This window comes from Nilaparvata lugens, chromosome 3 (genome assembly GCF_014356525.2).
Source record: "Nilaparvata lugens isolate BPH chromosome 3, ASM1435652v1, whole genome shotgun sequence".
In the NCBI taxonomy this organism is placed as follows: Eukaryota; Metazoa; Arthropoda; class Insecta; order Hemiptera; family Delphacidae; genus Nilaparvata; species Nilaparvata lugens.
In genome coordinates this window covers 45,534,513-45,555,662 of record NC_052506.1, presented here as the reverse complement: position 1 = coordinate 45,555,662, position 21,150 = coordinate 45,534,513, and the positions used below count along the sequence as shown (strand labels likewise).

Genomic DNA, 21,150 nt, shown 5'->3' with positions numbered 1-21,150 from the left:
TTCAACTACTATTGGATGAATCGATAATGCTAATTCTATCAAATAATCGAGATTATGATGTAACTTTTCACCGTCTCATAAGTTTAGAATACACTTGATTATAAGAAAAAATGGAGATTTATCTAAATAAACGGACTGATTTCACAAAATATGCAATTCTACTTTTTTGCTAAGCCTGGACTGCTACATATATCATGATTTCTGAAATTCAGATTCCAATTCAATTCTCTATCGCATATAATCTAATTAAATTTATATTTAACTACGTGACAATACTCTTTATTATTGACATCGGAGTTCGTGAAAATACTTACAGGAGGTCTGTCTGGTGCGATGTTTAGCGAGCAGGCACTCCCCGAAAATACACTATTGTCTTGCAATTTTTCTGGCACAGTTAATCGACAACCAGCTCCAATTATGCAGCCATTTGCTATTTCGATTCCTTCACCAACATAACCTGTGGAGTAGGGTGCGATTGATTAATTGACAATAATTATAATAAATTACTTTGATTCATGTAATTATTCATGTTTAAATGATACAAGTCATTTATGGAGAAAATAAATAACTGGAAATCTATCTATCTATATATGTAAAAGCAAAATGACACTGATTTATTCACTCACTCACTCATTCATAATCAACAGAACTAAAAATTTACTGAACCAAATACGTTCAAATTTGGCATGTATGTTCAGTTGGCCATCTAGAGTCGCACTAAGAACGGATTTTAAAAAAATCTCCAAAGATATGCCCAAAATCTGCGTTTTTCCAACGTTTTTCTACGTTTTCTCAGCTTTTTCAAGAACTCATCGACAAAGAATGTTCAAATTAGGTGCACAGGCGAATTTGAGGTGTGAAAGTTATGTATTGGAGGAGTTTAAGAATAATGCCAAAGATCCGCCCAAAATCGGCGATTTTTGAGCGTTGACCTGCGTTTTCTCAGATTTTTCAAGAACTAATTGAGAGAAAATGCTCAGATGCTGCATTTGATACAGAAGCTCAGCCAAAGTATAGAAATTTTGTCATAGCAGGACTCAAAAATTACGCCTGTAATATATGTTAATGCTGAGGTTTAAAAATTATATATTGGAGGAGTTTTGAAATAACGCCAAAGATCCGCCCAAAATAGGAGCTGGAGCTTTTACTTAGCTGGAAAGAGCCTGAAAGTCTGAATTTGACAATTTGACGGGAGGATATCAGCTCAAATGAAGAGTGCAGGCGAGCGAAGCGAGTCTGCTGTTATCAATTCTGGATGATATAGCCGGGGGTCCCAGGGGCCGTGCCCCCTGGCTAGACGGATAAGGCGAGCGAAGCGAGCCTGCCGGATAGTGTACTAACTGCCGGCTATAGAGCACTAACAATACCTATGAGCCATCATGATTTTGATATTGAGATCACTAAAATTAAACAGATAGCTGTCACAAATGGGTATGAAGAAAGTATGGTGTATAGATTATTGAGTAAAATTAACAGACAAATTTCAATCAATTCTAGCTTTGTAGGCTCAAACTGTGAGGAGAAGACTTGGATAACAATCCCATATTTAGGCCTTGTATCTGATAAGATATGTAGGGAATTGAAGAGGAATGGATTTCATGTTGCTTTCAAGACCAAACCGATTTTAAATAGTATATTTAGCTGGAGTAAAGACAAAATTGATATTTGGGATAAAAGTGGGGTGTACAAACTTAAATGTGGTCACTGTAATGCTTGTTATGTGGGTCAAACTGGTAGAAGTTGCAAAAGTAGAATTAAAGAACACATCAGAGATTGGAATAAACAAAATGGGGAATCTAACTTTGCAGAACATTTGATAACAAATAATCACAAGTTCACAGTTGAGGAGAATGTTGAGTTTCTGCATTTTAATAACAAAGGTAGATCTTTGAATATTCTAGAGGCTTTAGAAATAACAAGAATAATTAAGGAAAATTCCCAGTATAGTTTAAATGACCAGATTCATTTCAACCAATACAACACTACGAATTTAGTTTTATCATAACATTGTAAGCATACATTAGTCATTGGTTTTTCCATTTACATATTTGTTTTTTTATCTTTCACACTTGTTTACGTGGTTCTTATTTTGCACTGAAAGTAAATTTTGTTATCTGTTGCTTAAGTCGCCATTTTGTGACACCGTTGACTGGGAGGAGACTGTCTAGCTGGGCCAATGGCAGGCGTTCATGCCCTTGACCAATAGCAGTACTCGCCTACTAGTATAAATTCTGCTGCTCTTGTATTTAGTTTTAGTTTATCAGAGATTGACAATGGTGTAATAACCGAAACCGGTCTTTCTAAGTATCAATAAATCTGTGTCTTTTTGACAATATTTTAGTCTTTTTTATTCAAAATTTAATGAAGATAGCTCAAGACTCTTATCAATGAATTTAATTTTAAATTTTAAAACCCAATTTTAATAATTTTAAGTTTTTGTAAGTTAGTTTTACAGTATTTTGCAAGAATAAGCTAAAAGATTATTATTTCAAGAGCACAAGAGAAAAAACAGAATTTTCTGTTTCATTACTGCTATAGCTAGCTGTCAGTACATCAGAGCACAAATATATTTTTTCAACAGAATACTTTCGAGATTGCAAAAAAGAGATACAGTAGACACAGAGATACAGTAGAGATACAGTATAATTAATTCAATTTTAATTTTATGGATAAATTGACAATCGAAATATAAAACCTAAAATATTTTTTTTATTTATTCAAGCATGAGAAAGTTTCTTAGAACTCTTGATCAAGGGGGAATTTCATTTTCAATGGATTCATTTTACTGGTTTAGTGGAAAATAAAATTTATCAGGAATATTCTAAAATATATTAATTGAGATACATTACTTTTTGCTTCAATCACATTGTGGTCGCCAATGGCATTCGCAAAGACTGCACATCCAACTTCAAAAACATTGTTGGATCCTATCTTCAGCACTCTGGATTCATCCCATTCTTCGCCATCTTTTAAACTTGAAAGAGAATAATTTTTTAATATGCAAACATTAATACAAATTAACAAGTATGCGATTATAAAATGACATTATCTTCAAGAATGACTGACATTCTTCTGTAGTAAATTCTCGTCACTATGTGTTTATCACGTAATTTGTAGCAAGCGATTCAAAAGTTGATAAGATTTGTTGATATGTTATGAAATTTTAGTTTAATATGTAAAGCTACTTTACAATAGTAGCGCAAGTGGAAAGTAAACATAATATTGACAAAAAAATTCAATAACTAAATCCATTCGATGAGAAACGTTTTTCTCACTATTGATTTTTGTCTGAAAACTACTATCATGATATATTTTGTAATAATATTTATAATTCTCATAGTATCAAACATTATCATGAAATCAATTGAATATCAGGCATCACATCTATTGAACATAAATGTCATATTATGATGATATCAAGTACAAGAAGAATGGATGGCTACGTGGTCGCGCTCATAAGAAGTTATCGCTCTGATAAGTTGAAATACTTCCGCCTGCTTCCCCGTTGGAAGTATGTCAACTTGAAAAGCCGACTCCGGTAAATAAGAGTTTAACAAACACTTCCCACGATTGAAACCCACCTAAAGATGTAGGTCCACTCATCTCTAATCATTATTCTTCTCATTATCCACGCATGGAGCTTATGTGCGGGCAACACCCTCAGAAATGAAAATTGTGTTCCTCATTATTTAAAAAAAACTTAATGTTGAATGGATTCATGGAAACCGAAAACGATACATTCTATGAGTAAACAATTTTTTATTACATTCAAATGATTGACATCGTGGAGCTGTAAATGTTTGTTTTTGGAATAGTTCATTTATTTTTGTGTGTATTGTACCTGTGCATAATGACAACTTGTTCCTCGATTATATTATTCTCTCCAATAACAATTGGTCCAGCTTCGGCTATGATTGAAGCTTTAGGATGAATGACGGTCATACTGCCGACAGACACAGTGCCTTTCAGCTTGCTTTCGACGCATACCACCGCAGATGATGCTATTTTAACCCTGAAAAAATAATTAGAAAAAATTACACTATAAAATGATTATTTAAACTATAATGTAGGCCTACTATACATGAAACTACATCAATGTCCGCCAGCCGGATTGTTCTGGTGGTAAAGATCGTTACAAGCTTCGGTCTTTTAGCACCGCCTGGTTCGTGGGTTCGATTCCCGACGATGGCATGGACGTATGATCATCTCATCATTTAACCAACGCACAAGCAAAAAGCTCATGTAGGCATAATCCTCGATAAAAAAAGAGAATAGTGAATGTTGGAATTAATGCACATATGCATGAATGTGCATTATTGTATACATTAACCCTTCTACTACCAACGTTTTTCACATACACGAAATACCAAGTGGGGTAACTGGGTTACCCCAACAAGATTTCTGTTTTATATAATTATTCTATATTCTTTTCTATTAATTCATCTATAAAATGCATAACAAAAGCTATTTATATAATTGAAAATAAATTCATTTTGTTGAATAATATGTTTTCAATCAAAAACTGACAGGACAAAAAAATTGAACATTCTGTCATATAGATGTATGGGAAATGTCAAATAATCAAATTATGGCTATAGAGAAGCAATTTTTTCGAATTTAGATTTTAAGTGATCATTATGAATCAGGTTTGACAAAAAAATGAAAATTGAACATTAAATTTATATCTTACTAGCCGTCAGGCTCGCTTCGCTAGCCATATCCGTCTAGCCGTATTATATTACTAGCAGTCAGGCTCGCTTCGCTCGCCATATCCGTTTAGCCAGCCGTTTAGTCTGGACCCCCGACTGGATTGTAACATATTTTAACATATGATAAAAATGCCCAAATGAAAAATGCAGGCGAGCGAAGCGAGCCTGCTGATCTCATCCTTGGACGATCCAGTCGGGGGTCCAGACTAAACGGCTGGCTAAACGGATATGGCGAGCGAAGCGAGCCTGACTGCTAGTAATATAATATTCCCAGGATTGAAGTAGCAGTGCCCAATCAATTTTTCCGCGATAAATGCATTTAAATCTTCAACTTGGTGCCAACCTAACAAAGTCAACTCAACTTAATGCCAACCTGACAAAATTATTAATTTAGTTGCCAGTTAACAACTGTTTCGAAGAGGTACTCTATCTAGATTATAGTTCTATAGTAACATATGATATGGAAATTTCAATTATAATTAAGAGATTGGGAGAAGAAGAATATAAATGCTTAAAGAAGAACTTTAAACCCTTAAAAACAACCCTTAGAGTTAAAATATTGCCAAAAGCTTTCTTAGTGCGCCGCTAAAGGGCCAACTGAACATACCTACCAAATTTGAACGTTTTTGGTCCGGTAGATTTTTAGTTATGCGAGTGAGTGAGTGAGTGAGTCAGTCAGTCAGTGAGTGAGTGAGTGCCATTTCGCTTTTATATATATAGATAGAAGATGTATTCCAATAATGGATGAAATATACCAAAAAATTTCATGACATGGAATACCAAGCGGGGTTACCCCAAGGATAAATCTACTAATAATTAAAAAAATAAGAGGAATGAAATGATTTTATGAGAAAAAACAACTGAAGTAATATGTTTTTAACAAGTACTCGAGGTTTCAATGAAATACGTCAACATTATCTACAAAGAAATGGACAAAATGTGGGTTGGGGTAGGCCAATTACCCCGCTTGGTAGTAGAAGGGTTAATGAGCATTATTGCAGACATTAATGTGCATTGTTATAAAGATTATCGTGATTGCTCGATAATATCAATCTTACTTACGCAATAAAGAATGTTCCAAGAAGGATGGTGGTTTTTTAAATGACTATAAATTCAATGATTTTCTACATAGCTCCAATGTGTAAATGCATTTAGGATTAGAAGGCCACTAAAACCTAGTCAATCCAAGTTGAGTATCATAAAATATGTCAATCAAACCTCCAAATGAAGTACTCATATGGCGGTCAATACAGAAAACGTAAACTGTAGGTGAGTGCTTAATGTTAGTGAACGTTGATTCTATTTTCCCTACAGAGCATTAGTAAGAGTAATGCAGTTTTGACCTTGGTCGCAGCTCTTTACAGTGCCACTCTTTTTCATGATGTCTCCTTGAATTAGGCAAACTTTAATTATCATTAAATTTGAGAGTAATTTAAAAACCGACCATCATTTTTGGGACACCTATATAAAATACATTTTACATTGGTAAACTGTCTTCAATGAGTCAGTTTTAAAATTCCACATAGCAAGAAAAAATCTATCTTTATAGGCTAATGTAATAATTATTAGTTCAAAAGTATTTTTGCAAATATCAGAGTACCTACCTCTATTAAACTGAAAGTTTGAACAACATTAAGCAGCATAATAAAAAGTGTGTGTAAAGCCCTACAATCGGCATTCAGCTGATGACCAATTAAAATTGAACACTACTGTCATTTCCGACATCGGCCGAGACAAGACACGGCTACATTTTGCCAAATATAAGCATGAGAACCTTTGTACAATGGTTTATTTTATATTATTTAAATTAACACAAAATTTGTGTTCTGATATATCTAGCAACAAGTGTTGCTTCTTTATAAGTAGCATAAAGTGTTCTTAGTTGATTATGTAAGCTAATTTGTTTTTTTTTTTTTACAGTTATCATACGCATATTTGTCAAACTGTATGTCTTGACTCGTTCAATAAGAGGGCTCTGTTCTGGTCCTGCATATGAATGATTTGAGAGTCGGCGGAATGATTTGAGTTGCTGTTCGTGTTGTTACACAACACTACTTGTAGGGAGAGCCTGCAGCTGCCGCGCTTGAGTTGGAGGAGTCCTTTGCTGGTGCAGAACGCTGGTTTCAGGAGAACAGGTTGCTCAACTTCAGCAAGACACATAATATTATGTGCACTCTGAGAAACCATTTCAATCATTCATGAAATGATTCAACATCGATCCAAAGTTAACATGGAGTGCTCATGTGGATGCTGTATGTAAAAGATTGTCTCGTATGGTCTACCTGCTGAGAAGATTAAGGTGCTTGCTGATTGAAGAGCATTTGATTATGGCCTACTATTAACTGTTCCATAGCCACATTATCTATGGTATACTGCTGTGGGGGCACTCTTCACACTGAGAGTGTTCTTCTGCTACAGAAAAAAGCAGTTCGGATATTATCATCCAGCGGTCATTTGGAGCACTGTTGGCCTCTCTTCGTCAGACTCGAAATTCGTACAGTTTTTAGCCATTTTATCTTTGCTTACCTGGTTGGTATTAGGAATACCAATCTGACAGGAAATCTGAGGAGGTTGCAGAGTGCCTACTCACTTCGAAATGCTCTCAAAGTCCATGTTCCACGATTTAGGCTACGTAAGGCTCAGAACTGTTATCCCAATATCGCTATTAAAATGTTCAACATGCTACCTGCATCTGTGCGTCATTTGAGTGACAGTGAGTTTAAGAGGAGACTCAAGTCCTGGCTGCGTGACAGACCATACTACTCCTTGAGTGGATTTTTTCAGGAGTCTGTTCAAGGTTCTGTCAATAAAATGGACGAACTTATTTTCCTTTTGAATAGATTTTGTGTTCACGTTCTATGTATCTGCGAACACTGGCTGTCACTGAATGAGCTTGCTGATTTTGCGCTATCTGGTTACAGTTGTATCAGTTCTTTTTGTAGGCCTCATGGACGAAGGGGTGGTTCAGCCATCTATGTAAAAGTTGGTCTTGAGGGGTCTGAACTTTCTTACATTGGTGGTGCAGCTGGTCTGTGAAATTTCGGCTGTGCTTGTTGAGAGCCTAAACATCATTTGTCTAGAGATATACAGAGTTCCAATAGAAAACAATTTTGAGAATTTTTTTGTTACTCTTTGTAGAGTTTTGGACTTGCTAAATAGCAGAAATAGGTCGAATACTTCTGTCAAACTGTGTGGCAATTTTAATATTGATATCCTATCAGATTTTAGTCATTCTATGGTGTTGAAGAATTTATTGCTTAGTTTTAATCATTGTTTGACTGTGAAAGAAATTACTAGACCAACCGAACATTTGTGGGCATAGATTAGGTTCATGCATAGACAATATTGCATCATCTATTCAAATCAATAGAATAATCTCTGTGAAGATTGAGCCTATGGTAGTGACTGATCATTTTGCAATTGTTTTAAGAGTATGTTGGAATCGAATTCTAGTCCTGATAATTCCAGAAATAATATTAAGTGTCTAAGTAGAATAGCAAGGCCTTTGTCTAGTAATACAGTGTTCCTATTTTTATAGCATTGATTTATAAACTGGATTGATATCTATACTATTGCTTCACTTGAGGATAAAAATCCTTTTTTTACAAAACATTTTTAACAGCTGTGAATCTATCTTTTCCTGTTAAACATGTTATTTGGAAGAGAAATAATGTTTATATTGATGATGATATCAGACAATATTGAAGAATCGATGCTTACTTATGTATGAGTTGTTTAAACAATCAGGTCTAAATCATTTTAAAGTTAGATATAATGAACTTGAAAACTCATTTAGAAAACTGTAGAGGACTGAATTTGAGCATAATTGCAATAGTGTATTAACAGCAAAAAATAAACCCAAAGAATTACGGCCTATTGCATGGCTTACTTTAGATAAGCTATAGTAGGCTGTGCCTATTATGAAAGAAAATCTTAATAAGAATGATTTGAATAATGTTAATGTAAATGACTGTCTAACAGCTGGTGGTTTTAATGATTTTTTTATTGAGAGTGTTAGTAATATTTATCAGAGTGTACCTACTTCTGTTAATGATGTTTCTTTTTATCTTGACAATTTCAAACTAAATGTTCCTAAAGTAAATTATTTTTCTTTTTCATTTATTAGTGTATAATGCTGTATTGTCTCTTAGTAATAGTGCTTGTCTAGATATTTATTGATTTAATTCTTCTATGATGAAATTGGCTGCACCATTTATCTGTGAGGTTTTGAGTTACCTTTCCAATATGTGTATTGAGAATGGATATTTTCCTGAATGCTTAAAACTAGTTAAAGTGATTCCATTATTGAAAAAGGGTTCACCTCTTGACTACAATAATTATAGGCCAGTTTCTATTATACCTATAATTTCAAAGATTTTTGAGATTATACTGTATAATCAAATTGTACAATATTTTGAAAACAACTTACTTTTTACTAATAGTCAATTTGGTTACAGAAGCAATAGAGGTACTTACACTGCGATCTAAGAGTTCTTGAGGAATGGAATTAGCTGGCTAGATGGGAAAATTATGGTCACGATTAGCTTTTATGATATGTCAAAAGCTTTTGATACCATTTCACATGTTATTCTGGTACAAAACTCAGGTTTTATGGGTTAGATTCATCATCATCATCAGTGGCGCTACAACCCGCTACAGGTCTTGGCCTCCTCCAGTATTCGCCTCCATTCGTCTCTGTCTTCCGCCCTCGCTTTCCAACCTCTGGCTCCAATCACTTGTGCGTCCTTGTCAACACCGTCCATCCAGCGCAGTCTCGGCCTTCCTGGTCTTCGCCTCCCTTCCATCCTGTACAGCATGAGTCTCCTTGGTGGGTATGTCTCATCTGCTCGAATAAGGTGGCCAGCCCATCGCAGTCTACCAATTTTGATCATTTTGACCACATCAGGTTCACGATATACTTGGTAGAGTTCCTCATTCTTCCTCCTCCGCCAGGTCTCATCCATTATGGGTTAGATTATCTTCTAAATAATGAGAGAGAGTAGGGTTGTGTTTGTTCGTATCAAAACCTGTCAACTTGTGGATTGCATACCGGAAAAACGGTAATGATTTAGATCTCCAAATTTTGCACATAGATTCTAAAAATATCAAAATCGTGCACCTCGAAGCCCAAATTTTAATTTTCTTTCTAGATTTTTTAGAATTAATGTTCAAATTCCATTTATGGGACATGAAATTTTATACAGAATAGCTTACATTGTTGTAGAATGTGTTTTTGTCATACTTCTTCAATTGCAGCTGTTTTCCATGCATTGAATCAAGCCGGTAAACAGCTGTTTGCAGAATAAGAAAACATGTGATTTCCATTACAGCATACTATACTGTAAAGAGATCATATGTTCTCTTTACAGTCGAGTATGTCATAACATATGAGTAATTAATATACTAACTCAAATAATTAACGAACTCATTTAAGGATTTTCAAGTTATAAGAACTCATCTGAAATCTTATAATTTAGGCCTCTATTATTTTATTTGAGCTCGAAGGGTCTTTCTATTATGAACTAGGCGCTACAGGCTAGGTCATGTTCATAGAATGCAGTAGCTCAAACAGCAGCATGTAATGGTTTCTGTTTCGCAGCAATATTATTCTTTCTCAGATAAGTATGACAAAAATATTGTAAGTAACTTGTATTGTAACGTATTTACCGCATTCGTATGATAATTCTGCCCTCAACTACGTTTCGGGCAGAAACAATCATACTTATGCGGTAAATTATCGTTACCGGACTTGTTACGTAAAGTACTATTGTTTATAAGTAAGGAAGTTATAATGTTAGTACAAGGCGTAATATTTTGAATGCAGCCGTGGTCTAGCGTTAGAGTACTCGGTTACGGCGCGAGTGTTCCTCGGTTCGAATCCCGATCCTTCCGTTTTTTTTGTACTCAATTTTTTCCCTCGAAACGTATTATAATAAATTATTTTTTGAAGGAAGTTGTTTTCATTAAGATTGATCATAGATTTCATCAATTAATTATTCTATGTAAAATTTTGCAACCAGTACAAATGAAATGGACATGGGTTTCATGCTGTGTCATTGGAAGTCTAAAGAAATGCATGAATAGATAGATCATAATAAAATGAGTACTGTAATAATTGATATTCTTCAGTTATAATGTTGGCCTACTATTAGAAACAAATTAGGAGTGAAACGAATTTGTAGGTATTTTGTTTAGAATAGGGGAAGCAAAAGGCTGCCTGATTATTGATGTATTGAAGAAAAATCAATATGATACTATGAGTTTTCAAAGTATTATGTTTTCTCCAGTTACCGTATCTATACTGATAATAAAGGAAAGAACTGGCTTATACACATACGGAATAGGAAAATTATGTTTGACGCATCATCACGTCTGAACTACTCAATTGACTAACATGAAATCTTGCATAAATATAGTTTCTTAATTAACCGAGGATTGTTATAGGCCTATTTTCAATTCTTCAAGATTTCATTAAATGAATTTTTCAATTTTTCATGCTTCCAGTTGTTGTATAGAAACAGCTGAACATTTCTTTTAAAAGGGAGATTACATGAAAGGTATGATTGGGATCCTATTCGAAAAAATAACTGATTTTCTGTCCCATCAAAATTTTGGTCAGCCATCTTGGAACTGCCATTTTAAATTCAACTTCATTTTTTTAAATTGGAAGGTAGTCATATAATACATGATTTCGATACAGAATTTCAAGAGAAAATGAAACCGCACATCGATTTCTCAAACCGTTCAAAAGTTATTCTCATTCAAAGATACTGATAAATAATCCATCTATACTATAATAATGGAAAGAACTGGCTTATTTAACTGTATAATACATGTGACGGGATAGGAAAATTATGTTTGACGCATCATCACATCTGAACTAGTTGACTGAATGACTTGAAATTTTGCATAAAGGTTCTTTATTGACCGAGGATGATTATAGGCCTATTTTCAATTTTCCAATATTTTATTACGTCAAGTTTTCAGTTTGTAAAGTTTTAAAATAGACCCTTGCGGAGCACGGGTTACCTGCTAGTCTTCTTCTTCTAAATATATAAAAGCGAAATGGCACTCATTCACTGACTGATTCACTCACTCGCAGAACTTAAGATCTACCGGACCAAAAACGTTCAAATTTGGTAGGTATGCTCAGTTGGCCCTTTAGAGGCGCACTAAGAACGGATTTGGAAACATTTCCAAAGATACGCCCAAAATCTGCGTTTTTTAGCGCTTTCTCAGCTTTATCGAGAACAAATGAACAGAAAATGTTCAAATTTACTACAGTAGCTCAGCTGGGGTGTAATAATGTTGTGTTAGAAGGAATTTGAAATAACGCCAAAGATACGCCCAAAATAGCGGTTTTTTGCGTTTTCTCAGTTCTTTAATCAATAGACAGAAAATGTTCAAATTTGGTACAGATGTTTAGCTAGGGTCTAGAAACTTTGTGATGAGGTGACTTTAATATTTCATCAAAGATACGCCCAAAATCAGCGTTTTTCCAACGTTTTTCTCAGCTTTTCTGCGTTTTCTCAATACTTTGACTTTCTGATGGAATGAAGCATGCTCAAATGAAATATGCAGGCGGGCGAAGCGAGCCCACTGATCTCATTTTTGGACGATCCAGTTGGGGGTCCAGGGAGCGGAGCCCCCTGGCTAGACGGATATGGCGAGCGAAGCGAGCCTGACGGCTAGTTTATCTAAGGTGCGGCAGTCAATCGGGCGATTTTGCAACAGCGCTTGGGTTCGTTTGGCTGGAGTGGGGAGAACGATGCTACGCCCATCATGTAGAAAACTTTAAAGCATTTTAGTAACAATGGAGCAGTGGACAGGAGCACAGCATGCTTATGCCGTAGAAGCATTTTATAAAAACGGGGACAGCTATGTGATCGCTCAGCGTGAATTTAGAAGAGAGTTCGAGATTCATCGTAATAATGCTGTTCCATCAGCCAATGCCATAAAGACCTGGGTTCGTAACTTTGAGGCAACTGGTTCTACAGTGAAGAAGAGAGGTGGTAGTGCAAAAAAAGTGTGTACACCAGAGAACATAGCGGTAGTTAGAGAGGCTTTGAACGGAGTCCACGCCGCTCAGCGCGTCGTCATTCTGTGGCACTTGGGCTTTCAGACCGCAGCGTTCGTTGAATCTTACATCAGGATCTTCATTTCCATGCGTACAAAATTCAAATTGTTAATGCATTTAAGGACCAAGACCATGGAAACAGACTTCAATTTTGTGAGACACTTCTGCAGTTGATTAATGGAAACCAGAATCTTATTAACAACTTATGATGAGCGACGAAGCACATTTCCATTTGTCAGGATACGTTAACAAGCAAAATTTCCGCTATTGGTCAGACGCAAACCCATACGAAATCCACGAGAAACCACTCCACAGCTTGAAAGTTACTGTATGGTGTGCGATATCCTCTTTTGCAATTATTGGTCCCTACTTCTTTGAAGATGAGAGGGAAAGGGCTGTAACTGTGACAGTGAAACGCTATGTCCAAATGTTGCAGAATTTCTTAGCTCCTGCAATTGCTCATCTTCCTGTGAACGAAGACACGTTCTTCCAAGATGGGGCTACCAGTCACACTGCAAGAAAGTCCATGGCAACTGTAAGGAACATGTTTCCCAATCATGTAATCTCGAGACATGGGGATATCGGATGGCCGGCCAGATCCCCGATCTTTCAGCCTGCGATTTTTTTCTGTGGGGCTACTTAAAAGGAAAAGTGTTTATGTCTCCAGCACCACACACAATTCAGGAGTTGAAAAATCGAATTCAGAATGAAATTGAACAAATTCCAGTGGAGATGGTGCAACGTGTAATGAGCGATGTTAGCAGTAGACTTACTGAGTGCATACATAGGAATGGTGGACATCTGACAGATGTTATTTTTCGAAAATAAGACTTTTCTTTTCTATTTTTTTAGTTTTTTTGAGTTTGTAAACTAAATGCTACTATCTTTACTCTGTGTTTTTGTATGTTTCATGTCAATAAATCTAATCATTCACTCTTGATAACGCTTTTAAAATCGCCCGATTGACTGCCGCACCTTGTATAAAGCTTACTCAAGTGATAGAAAGCTTACTATGTCTTACTTAAGTGATAGATTTCAGACAGTTATTCACAATGGTTCTTTCTCTAATTTTCTTATAGTTGAATCAGGTGTTCCCCAGGGCTCCACACACTTGATCCCATACTTTTTATTATCTTTTCAAATGACCTGCCAGCTGCAATAAGTGGTATTGATGTCAGGGCTTTTAGGTTTGCTGATGATTTAACAATACAAGTCATGTATGAGAAATTATTCAACAACATGAATATCCTGAATTTTATCGAAATTTTTAAATTCAGCTATCGAAGACTGGACAGCTCCAAACTCCTCTTTGTCTCAACAAAGACAAAACACAGTTGTTAAAATTTGATTTAAGTGGCCGATGTGATATTAATCATCAGTGAAGTTTCTGGGCATCACATTACAAAATAATTTTAAATTGGGAGAACATTTGAAAAAAAAAACATGTCAGCTTACTGTGCAGTAAGGTATCTAGAGGTATTTTTATGCTTAGCAGATTAAGGCTAAAGGGCAGGTCACACCGAGCTCGCATCCGCGGCGGTAGCGAAGTCAAAGAACTCGCCTTCCATGTTATTAAGTTGTGCAGGTCACACCGAGCTCGCTACCGCGGAGTTAGTACCTCGGCGGTGGTTTCACTTCGCGAGCCAGGCGAAGTTTTGAAACGTCTCCTGGGAGTACCGCTAGCGGTAGTGAGCTCGGTCTGACCTGGCCAATCTAATAACATGGAAAGCGAACTCCAGAACTTCGCCATCGGTAGCGCATGCGCAGAATACCGAGACTCACTCTGGTTACCGGCCTTCCCCCACTTCTAGAGAACCAGCCTCATCAAAACAAGAACAGAACCAAACTACCGCTGGCGGACGTTTTTTGGTGTGAACTGTTTCCAGAAAAACTACCTCCGCGGGAGCGAGCTCGCTACCGCTAGCAGACGTTGGTGTGACCTGCCCTTAAGACTGACAGTATGTCTTGATGTGTTAATTGCTGTTAATTATGCATAGGCTATGTTCAGTCTCATTTTGCATACAGTATGGCATTGTTGCATGGGGGAGAGATTCAAATGTAAAGTAGCTTTTTATATTATTACAAAAGAGAGCTATTAGAGTAATTTGTAATAAGGATAGTGGAACCCATTGGAGACCATTGTTTGTGAACCTCAGAATCATGACAATTACTGCACTGTATGCTTTTGAATGCCCGATGTACACAAAAAAAATGTACACAGTTTGCCAATTGATAGTAATGTTCACAGCCATACTATACTAGACAGGCAACAGCACTCAGAATGACTCAGTGTAACTACCACATTCTGTTGAATAGTTTTGTTGAGTTTGGAAAAAGAAAGTACAATAAGTTACCAGTTGAAATAAAAGAGCTTGAGATTAGACAGTTCAAAATTTGTGTGGAAAATATTTTAATTGACTGCTGTCCTTACAGTATAAATTCATTGATGTAATGTATAAATAATGTGATTTTTTATGACCAGTGATATATTGATGATAAATTTGTTTTGATTGCTATCCTTACAGTTTGAAATACTTAATAATTTGATGCAATTTTATGACCTGGGATATATTGTTAAATTTGTGATTGCTTGTATATTTTTTGACAATGACTTGCATTATTGTTTTTCATGCTATGTGCCATTAATGTTCTGACAATAAACGAATCTTGAATCTTGAATAATTAGTGGCATCACCGTGTTTAGCCATTCTATGCCAATATGTTTTTAATAAATGACGTGAAAGTGTTGTAAAAAATTTAAGTGTGAACTGTGTTCAAGTATATTGACATGATGACCTACCCAGCGTCTCTGGCTGGCTCCTATGGTCCTATGAACTGAAGATTGAAAATCTGATAGGTCCTATGAACTGAAAATTGAGGAGAATCTGCTTATCACAAGAGATCAATTTGGATCTATTTGGATTTCGAAAAGGAAGATTTGCGACCTAACCAAAGCATTTGATTTTGTCTCCCATGATATATTTCTTAGAAAACTTGTGAGATATGGTGTTGGAGGAGCCGTCCTTAGAACAATGCAGGATTACCTTTCTGGACGTACCCAGGTGGTTACTCTAGATCTACTACAGGCGCCGTTCAGTCCCTGATTGATTCTACACTCAGGGCAATGGAGAACAAGCATTCAGCTGACATGACCCTTTGCGACCTAACCAAAGCATTTGATTTTGTCTCCCATGATATATTGCTTAGAAAACTTCTGAGATATGGTGTTGGAGGAGCTGCCCTGAGATCAATTCAGGATTACCTTTCTGGATGTACCCAGATGGATACTCTGGATGGAGCCAAATCTGAGGTACTACAAGTGAGCCATGGAGTTCCCAAAGGATCTTTTCTGGGCACTCTTCTTTTCCTGATCTTCATAAACGATCTTGGCATGAATGAAAAATCATTATTGTTTGCGGATGACACCACTCTTGTTGCCCAGGATGAAGATCCCCAGTTGGCCATCCTCAGGTCTGCCTAGCTGCTTGAAGAGGCCAGTTCGTGGTTTGGAGCAAATATACTGTGCATGAACCAGACTAAGACGCAGAACATGTTATGCACTCTGAGACGTGGACCGCCTTCCATTGGTGAGCCTGAAGTTAAGCTGCTTGGTTTTATGATACATGTCTCACTGTCATGGGACCAGCACATCAACATGGTCTGTAACCGGCTCTCTAAGGTGACTTACCTGATGTGCAAGTTGAGAAACATGGTGCCAAGAAGCTACCTGGTGACTGCATACCATGCTTTGTTCCACAGTCATATTAACTACTAGCTTACCCATCGGACTCTGTACCACCAAAAAGTCAATGTATCTCATGTCACACTTGACTTTATTTGGTGAATCATTAAATTTATCTGACAATCAATATTTTCATTCACATCCCAATACGGACTTCCTATGTGCTTAGTCATGCAGCATTTATTATTCCAAAAACATTTTCTTCTCAATCATTTGGTAGTAACATCTATCAGTAAAGTTTTGAATTAAAAAAATATAGATAGGTGCAATCAGTGTTTCAAAGATGAATTTAATGTTTTCATAGTTGCTGATTGTCAATAGATGGTCAAGGAAATATGCGATGTATGATGAATTACACAGAATTCCATCTTCCATTTTAGGATGAATAAAAAATTCATACAAACAAAAAGACATAGATAGATTACAATGATCCATGATAGACATGGATGGATTACAATCCATGAGAAAATACTAGAGATTTTTAGAAATGTTAACTATTAAAAAATAAATTATTATTTAACTTGATTGCAAAATTTTACATTAAATAATTATTTGATGAAATTCAAGTTCAATTGTAATGAAAACCACTTCCTTCAAAAAATAATTTATAATAATATGTTTCGAGGAAGAAAATTAAGAACAAAAAAAGTTTCAGTTTTGGGATTTGAACCTAGTATCTTTCACTTAAAAGCCGAGTGCTTTACCATTACACCATGACTGCAGTTGGAATCGAATGTCTTGTAACAACATTATAACCTCCGTCGCATTATCCTTATTCTTATTTTGCTACCTAGATAAAAATGAAAATAGTGGAATATTTCATTTTTAAAAAATCAATTTGTTCCTGTCTTATAATTCATAACAATATTCATTAATTTTTGCATCTACTTGTGAATTGATACAAATAAATTGAACAAAATGCTGGCAATATTCAAATATGCTGTTATATTTTAAGATGGACCACAATTGAATTCGCCCCCAATATAGATGGAAAATGATTATTCATAGCACTTTGTTAAAAAATAATTCGACACATATTATTTTAAATGTTTGTTCAAAAAGCTTAATAATATAGCTCTTCAATTGGGTTCAACAACTTTTTGTTTCTGATACACAGATTTCAGTAGGCTACATACAGTACCGTAGGCTACCTAACCTTCATTATACTTGAAATACATCTCTCATGTTAAGAAAAAATTGTCAATAAAAAAGTAGAGTTGTCAATATTTCACCAATTTAGGAATTTGTCAGCGGAACAATATTGTATGTGGCTATATTATTGTATTGATTTCATTTAAAATCAAAACTCTTACATAATTTAACTTGCCGCTCCTACCGGCGGCAGTAGTGTTGCATGATAGATGATTTTCAGTGTTTAATATCGAATTTAAAGATGACAAAAGCAGCTTTCCAAAAATTTGAAAGATAGAGATCAATAAAATGTTGTTATTCAAAACTTGACAACTCACAATAAGATAATATTATCACAATTATTGCTATCAGCTGCCAGCATTTGTATCAAAACTTCAGTATCGAAACATGAGCTTCCTGTATTGAAATACATATTGCAACACATTGTTACCAGCATATCAATTTCTCTATGAGCTTCCTTTATACAAACACATCTACAACAATGTAGGTATGCCGTATGATGTTCCATGAATGAATTTGAACATTAATTCTGAAAATCTACAAGGAAAATTGAAATTTGGGCTTCGAGGTGCACGAAATTGATATTTTTAGAATCTATATGCAAAATTTGGATATCTGAATCATTCCTGTTTTTTTGATATGCAATCCACAAAGTTGACATGTTTTGATGCAAAAAACACAACCCTACTCTCTCTTATTATAAAGGTTAGCCCAGTCAATGAAGGTCCAAAAAAGCAATTTCGATCCAAAAATTAAATAAAAGCTGAATCTCTCACCATCAATAGAACCCTCCCAGAGGGTCATTCTCCTAAAAGTCCCAAGAAATCCCCCTGGAGCTTTCCCCCAGCTCCCTAAAACATGAGAAATACAGGTAATCACAGAAAATCAAATATCTCTGCAACTATTGATCAGAAAGAGTTCTATTATATGTCAATCAATTCGCTACAATATTAGTACTATTCATTTTTTCAATAAAACGATCAGTTTTCTTGATAAAATAATATATATTTTTAAAATTTAGGGGGGTTGCAATTTCATTTTTTTGTTTTCCCTGATTAACTTTGAGGCAAATGATTTTAAATGAAAATGAGCCTAATAATTAATGTAGCCACTTTCATTGAAAATCCATTGATGTATATTGTTACATATTTGCCATTTGATTTGACACCATGGGAGGTAATTGATTTCCTGTTTACTGTTTACTATGGTGAAGGGAGTCAGCCACGTCAGATGTTTCCCCTTCTATAGCATCAAATTGGATCACAGATAAATAACAATATACATCAATGGATTCGCAATGAAAGTGGCTACATTAATTATTTGTCACATTTTTCTGTAAAATTACCTGCTTTGAAGTTAATCGGAGAGAACAAAAAAAAATCAAATGAAAAAACCCCTTAATTTTTTACATATATATTAATTCATCAAGGAAACTGTTTGCTTTATTGAGAAAATGAATACAACCAATATTGTAGTAAATAATGTAACGAATCGAATGACATATGATAGATCTTTTTTCTGATCAATGGTTACAGAGATAATTGATTTTCTGTTTACTGTTTACTATGGCAAAGAGAGTCAGCCACGCTGTAACGTGTTGGCTGTTTCCCCTTCCATGGCGTCAAATCAAATGGCAAATATGTAACAATATACATCAATGGATTTTCAATGAAAGTGGCTACATTGATTATTAGGCTCATTTTCATTTAAAATCACTTGCCTCAAAGTTAATAAAGGAAAACAAAAAAATGAAATTGCAACCCCCCTAAATTTTAAAAATATATATTATTTTATCAAGAAAACTGTTCGTTTTATTGAAAAAATGAATAGTACTAATATTGTAGTGAATCGATTGACATATAATAGAACTCTTTCTGATCAATAGTTGCAGAGATATTTGATTTTCCGTGATTACCTGTATTTCTCATGTTTTAGGGAGCTGGGGGAAAGCTCCAGGGGGATTTCTTGGGACTTTTAGGAGAATGACCCTCTGGGAGGGTTCTATTGATGGTGAGAGATTCAGCTTTTATTTAATTTTTGGATCAAAATTGCTTTTTTGGACCTTCATTGACTGGGCTAACCTTTATAATAAGAGAGAGTAGGGTTGTGTTTTTTGCATCAAAACATGTCAACTTTGTGGATTGCATATCAAAAAAACAGGAATGATTCAGATATCCATATTTTGCATATACATTCTAAAAATATCAATTTTGTGCACCTCGAAGCCCAAATTTCAATTTTCCTTGTAGATTTTCAGAATTAATGTTCAAATTCATTCATGGAACATCATACGGCATACCTACATTGTTGTAGATGTGTTTGTATAAAGGAAGCTCATAGAGAAATTGATATGCTGGTAACAATGTGTTGCAATATGTATTTCAATACAGGAAGCTCATGTTTCGATACTGAAGTTTTGATACAAATGCTGGCAGCTGATAGCAATAATTGTGATAATATTATCTTATTGTGAGTTGTCAAGTTTTGAATAACAACATTTTATTGATCTCTATCTTTCAAATTTTTGGAAAGCTGCTTTTGTCATCTTTAAATTCGATATTAAACACTGAAAATCATCTATCATACAACACTACTGCCGCCGGTACGAGTGGCAAGTTAAATTATGTAAGAGTTTTGATTTTAAATGAAATCAATACAATAATATAGCCAACATACAATATTGTTCTGCCGTCAAATTCCCAAATTTGTGAAATATTGATTTAATAATAATTGACATTAATAATTTGGCCCATTTTTCTTTAAAATCATTTGCTTCAAAGTTAATTGGAGAAAACAAAAAATCAAATCGAAAGACCCCCTAATTTTTTTCATATATATTATTTTATCAAGGAAACTATTTGTTTCATTGAGAAAATGATTATGACTCATATTGTAGTAAATAATTGATTTAATAAATCGAATGACATATGATAGATTTAGAGTATCGATCGAGCAGTCGTAGCGAGCAGATGTAGTTTTTTTAATGAGAGTAGTTGAAATAGTGTATGCAATAGTTGAAGTGCTGAGTTCAGTGTTTTGATTGTTGTGCATGAGTTCAGTGCCCTGCGCCGAAAAATCAGTTCAGTGCTGAATTATCATCTAGTCCAGCTAAGGAATGTAAAGAATGTGAGGAATGTCAACTCCCAAAAGATTGCCAACCTTCCTACTGCCAGAGTTCGAAGAGGAGGAGGAAACAGAGGACGACACAACTATGAGTCAACTAACACCGGCTAGGAGCGTTGAACCAGCGTCAATGACTGGAAACGTCAACACTTCCCCAGAATCGTTTCTAAAAACGAACCAACTAAAAACTGCAACGGAGCAGTTTTTGTACAATGCATGGAAAGAAGTCACTTTCCAACAGAGTGAAGAGAGAGAAAGAATGCATAAACTGGAAAAGGAGTTGGAGAGAGCACGGTTGGAGATTAATCAGCTGAAAGAGATATTTTCATCAGCATCTACAACCACAC

The 21,150-nt window shown here is 35.3% G+C and overlaps 1 protein-coding gene across 2 annotated transcripts in view; it reads right to left on the bottom strand.

Moving 5' to 3' along the window:
* The window catches only part of LOC111053051 (dynactin subunit 6), a 32,379-nt gene that overhangs the window by 1,040 nt on the left and 10,189 nt on the right, over positions 1-21,150 (bottom strand). Inside the window, exons 1-5 of one of the 2 annotated variants that reach the window (XM_039423888.1) lie at positions 18,457-18,531; positions 9,186-9,691; positions 3,842-4,012; positions 2,850-2,974; positions 315-457 (exon numbers count right to left, since the gene is read on the bottom strand). In XM_039423888.1, the coding sequence (XP_039279822.1) occupies positions 315-457; positions 2,850-2,974; positions 3,842-3,942 (369 nt within the window). In that variant the 5' untranslated portion in view covers positions 3,943-4,012; positions 9,186-9,691; positions 18,457-18,531. Of the gene's footprint in view, positions 1-314; positions 458-2,849; positions 2,975-3,841; positions 4,013-9,185; positions 9,692-18,456; positions 18,532-21,150 lie in introns of those variants that run through there. The other variant, XM_039423887.1, reaches the window with a different exon arrangement.